Source organism: Setaria italica, chromosome V (assembly GCF_000263155.2).
Source record: "Setaria italica strain Yugu1 chromosome V, Setaria_italica_v2.0, whole genome shotgun sequence".
Classification (NCBI taxonomy): Eukaryota; Viridiplantae; Streptophyta; class Magnoliopsida; order Poales; family Poaceae; genus Setaria; species Setaria italica.
This window is the reverse complement of record NC_028454.1, coordinates 40,022,067-40,026,853: the sequence shown is the minus strand read 5'-3', so window position 1 is coordinate 40,026,853 and position 4,787 is coordinate 40,022,067. Positions and strand designations below refer to the sequence as shown.

The 4,787-nt window shown below is 39.8% G+C and overlaps 1 protein-coding gene across 1 annotated transcript; it reads right to left on the bottom strand.

Moving 5' to 3' along the window:
* Positions 1 to 279: 279 nt before the first annotated feature.
* LOC101768430 (probable WRKY transcription factor 29) lies at positions 280 to 4,078 on the bottom strand. Its single transcript, XM_004972176.2, has 3 exons — positions 3,963 to 4,078; positions 3,642 to 3,749; positions 280 to 778 (listed from the first exon to the last, which is right to left on the bottom strand). Exons 1-3 carry the CDS (start codon positions 4,046 to 4,048, stop codon positions 280 to 282), a joined length of 693 nt encoding a protein of 230 aa, XP_004972233.1. The 5' UTR covers positions 4,049 to 4,078.
* Positions 4,079 to 4,787: the final 709 nt, after the last annotated feature.

The following is a 4,787-nucleotide window of genomic DNA, read 5'->3' as shown; positions in this document are numbered from 1 at the left end:
ACAGTTTCTTTTTAATTGGAGAAGCAAAGTTTACTAGCTAGGTTTCTTTTTTGGTAGCCTTTTTCACAGCACAATGTGCAAAACTGTTAATAACATTACATGCAACTCCACAAAAATGCATATGTACCAGATCGGTAAAATTGTATGGCTGCACCAAAAAAATTTTAAAAAAACTTTGGTAAACACAGTGAGTACATATACTCTGCATAGAGTAGGCAAACCAAAGGATGATTCTGGACATTTTTAGTAAAATATGATAGATCAACCAGTCTGCGTGTATTATATGAACCAACCCAAATCCAATGGCTCGAACCAGTGGGACTCCAGTGGTTCGACGAAGTCCATTTTCAGTTCATCGGATGGTGCTAGCTGTACAGGTGAAACGGAAGGGATGGCTTCATAGATGTTTCTGGCCATTGGAGCAGGTGTGTTCTCTTGCATAGCTGCACGCCCAACATCCGATTTTGCAACATCACAGCCATTGGTGACAGTGAGCAAGGAGGAGACAATGGCATCTTTCTCTTCTTTTATCAATCCATGGCCAGCACCGCAGTGGGTCAAGCTAGGTATTTCTGTCTCTGCCTTTCTCAAAGAGGCATCGGCAATCTGCTGGATGTGTATAGATGAAGCCATGTAGTCTGAGACATGGGTACTGCTGCATGTGTGCTCATTTGTGTAGATTACTCGGAATAGTGGCGGATCCTGGGAGTTGGTTTGCTCCACATGCTTGGTTGCTGGGCAGCCATGATCCTGATGGAATGTACACCTATAGTAGCACCTGCGTAAAACAACATTGAGAGTTATTTAAGGCTTACTTCTCCATGTCCTAGGGAAAATGCTCACAAAAGAGGTCGCCAACATGCATGTGAAAGCCAAAAACTTGACACATGACAACACTTGGCGTTGTCCACCTGGCTCGGAATTTTTAATTATGCCAACATGAATTTTTAGCTCCAAAAGAGGATTCCAATTAATGCACGCATGCTCTGGATATCATGCCCCAATGCGGGGAGCATCCCCAATGCAAGTACTGGATATCACATGCATCAACACCAGAGAGGATCTAACATCATAGTTCATCGATACTTATTGTTAAGCAGTTAAGTACATATAAGAGAAAGGCATACATGCTATAATATTCTTATGAATGCTTCAAAAATAATGATGCGGTAGCTCCTGATTAAATATTGATTTGCCTGAAGTACTAACTCAATAATTTTGACAAATGAAAATTCTGTAACATGGTAAAATTTGACGATGTTTGTGGCTCCGCCTCCGCGTTGGTTGTTTTCGGACTTCATCTATTTTGGTAGTCAGTACTGTTATTATCCCTTTCATTGTTGTTGGATATATACTGCCCAGTGCTCAGTCTAATCCTATTCATTTCCAAAAGAAAAATGACGAATCAATATTTACTACAGTCGATGGGATTCCCCCTATTGTTTTTCTTAAAAAGGAACTACAAGAAACTGTTCATATACATATGCTGATCTGTATATATCTTTGATGCTAATTACTGAAAAATGTCGCATCGATAACCTGATCTCTTGGCCTTTTGCTAGCCCCCAGATATGAAATGCTCCCCCTCACTGCCAGAATTTGCATTGCTCTCGAGAATTCAATTTCTACTTAGTACCTTGTTTGGCATTATCTTGTGGATATGACTTAGGTTGTTCTTCATATCACCATGCATTTTCCTATGGTTTTTTACGGTTCTCTAACTCTTGGCAGAAATGCAGATTTTGGAATGTTTTAGAAAACAAAGTCCCCAAGAAAACATCAACCAGCAGTGCGATATATATTGACATATATGTTTTCTCATATTGCCCTAGGACTCAATTATAACTGAGCCTAGCTCATTTGGTTCAGGATGTGGATGTACATCCAGATCACCCTAGTTCAAGTCCTCATCAAGGTGAATTTAGGTGCATATTTCTTTGTAATTTAGATTCACCTAGTTCCTCAAGGGTCAATCAAGTTTTCCTTTATAATTAGTAGTCCCCTAAAAACATTACTGGCCCCATGCACATTCTGAAGTCATCACATTAAAAAAAAATTGATTCTTCCCAAGAACTTATGATGTTCGATCCCTATCTTCAAGTCTTGGTTGCCCTTGCAGAAGTTGCATATAGCAACAGGGATAAAGGTAATGACCGCAGAGTGTGTTAGACAAGTTATTTTGAGGATAACGTGGTGCTGCGGCGGCAATTGGCCCTACATGGTAGCGGCCATTTCGGCAACCGGCGAACAGTGGTGTGGTGCTTTGCGGCTTGGCCTTGGTGGTGCAGTTCTCATGTTGTTTTGCTCGAGTGGCATTGTGGTGGTTGAGCAGTGTTGTGTTGGTGCCGTGCGAGCACGTACGACGCTTGTTGTTTCCTGTTGGATTACACAGTCTGGGTTTTATCTTCTTTTTAATATAATCGGCAGCTCTCCTGCCTGGTTCGTTTAAAAAAAATATTTTGAGGGAAAAAATAAGTCACTCCTCATAGCAGGGCCCACAAGGGCAAAAGCAGATATTCTCAAATTGAAATTTTCTGAGTGAAATGTTCTTTACAAGATGATGGTTGCAGAAAATTTACTTTTTCCCATCGACACCCCTCACTACTTATGCCTAGAAGTTTTATAGATTAGTAGTGAGGCCTAACCATACTGTGGCGGATCCATCGTACTTGTATGCTCATGTTCTTTCTCAAAATAAATAATATTCAAATTTTACATTAGTACGCAAACCTATGCAGTGGGACGTTTCATCCACAAGTATACTACAATAGATCACCAATCATCCTTTTTCTTAGAAATAGTATGTCACCAATCATTGCGAAAAAAGGTAAATCTGGTTTACTCGAAAACAATCAGGAGAGCAATTAGATACGCCATCCATGATTCTGCATGTTAATTAGGAAACTTATTAGTGTTTTTTACTAATAAACAACCCCCAATGAGTGCACAAAAGTAGTGTGTGTGATGACTCAACATATGGTGCTTAGTTCTTTCCTCTTGGGTTTATTCCACTTCTTGAAAATTCCCATTATGGCATGTGACTTTTAGCTACACGACAACATAAAGGTAAGCGCTAGAACCTGATAGGAACAGGCAGCTACTGGGGCAGGCATCAATCAACCTAATAAACCATACATGCACTGGATTTCTTATTATTTCCCAACACACTTGCCATTAAACAACATTTATGCGACCAGAAAGCTAGGCTTGAGAAGATAAGCTAACCACCCAGTCTGGAATCCAGATCACTCACATCTACTTATATGGGAGAGCATTGAAATTAACAAGATCGATCACGTGTATAGTACTTACCCAATACGGGAAACATCCACTATTTACAGCTATTGTGTTTCAGTATTTGGATATGACATATTTAATCTAGGTAAGAATTCCATCTTCACTTATATGTCTACCCCTTTTTAAGCTCTTCTCGCACCCAAAGAGCGTGACCTAGTTGGAAAATCTAGAATTGTATATGGATCGGATCTATTTCACCTAAGCCCTAGGTAGTAGTTGTGTGATGAATTGTCAGATTTCAGCTTGATCAACATATCACATGATTCTGTAACTGTTAGTTCAACTAGTTTGGAACTGAAAGATTAAAAAGATTAAAAAAATATTGCATGATTTTGTACACATACCTCGGGTAGGTATTTCCACGGATCATTTTTTGCCCGTATTTTCTCCACTGGTATCCATCATGATATGGTGCGTATGTGTACTCAGTTCTTGTGCTAATGCGGACCCTCCTACTTCAGGAAAGCACCATTAATAACTTGAGAAAATATCCATAAGAAGAAGTTGAATAGCACAGGTAACAAGAACTAGGATAATCAAATGTAACAAAAAACAACTGAAAGTCCATAACAACTAATTATTCCCTTCTGTTGGTCATAATTTTGGTCATAGTTCACATGCTTAACTAGCTTTATTTAATATATAGGGCTATGGTTTAGACTTACTTCTTAGCATGCTCCTGGGCATAACTACTACAATCCTGCAGCAGCCTTTTATGGGTTCCATTAGAGCTGCCGCTGAAGCCGGCCATGTAGTTGTCCCTCTTAGCCGTGGTGGCTGCCCTCTTGCAACGTCTTGAAACTGATTGAGAGGTGACCTCTTGATGAGGATGCACGTTGGCTCCAGCAAATTACCTTGAAATTGCAGAGCTCCCAACAAATTTCCCGGCAATTAATCAGCGCTGAGTCCTTGGTTGGCGTGAACTGAAGATGATGAATTTTATTCTCCTTGTCTAGTGATGCAGAGAAGCGCGACCTGTAGCTCATATATGCACACAGGAGAACCTGGACCTGGAGTAGGTGGTGTGTGATTGTTTCCAGAATTTTAAATCCAGGCTTGACTCTAGTAACCGCGTTTTGGACTTCCAAAATTTAACGTGTATGCAACGTGACATGCATGGTTGCACTTGTTCATGTCTCTTATTGTGAAAGAAAGCAGACAACGGTGGCATATATTACGGTCTTTTGTTCTTGAGTGAAAAAGTGAAGAGCTTCAATAACGGATTTGGTTACCACATTTCGCTTTGCCCATCTACATGATTTCGAAAAACCAGACTGTACTCCATATATATGCTGCTGCATAATAGACAAAATAATGAGATAGTAGATGAGTTTACTAGTGATGCAAATTAAAAGAAAGAATTTATAGAATGAAATTTCATCCTGACATGTGAGTAATTTATGGAAAAACATGGGGTAAGCTTCAAGCAAAATAAATGAACAAATATTCGGAGCCTAATGCAACTGACAGTTGAGACTTGAGAGCCTTTT

Excerpts from the sequence above, each read along its gene's own strand:
- LOC101768430 (XM_004972176.2), bottom strand. The coding sequence starts at position 4,048 with ATGGCCGGCTTCAGCGGCAGCTCTAATGGAACCCATAAAAGGCTGCTG. Across the intron at positions 3,750-3,962 it reads GCCCAGGAGCATGCTAAGAA|GAGGGTCCGCATTAGCACAA; the intron begins GTAAGTCTAAAC and ends TTCCTGAAGTAG. Across the intron at positions 779-3,641 it reads CGTGGAAATACCTACCCGAG|GTGCTACTATAGGTGTACAT; the intron begins GTATGTGTACAA and ends TGTTTTACGCAG.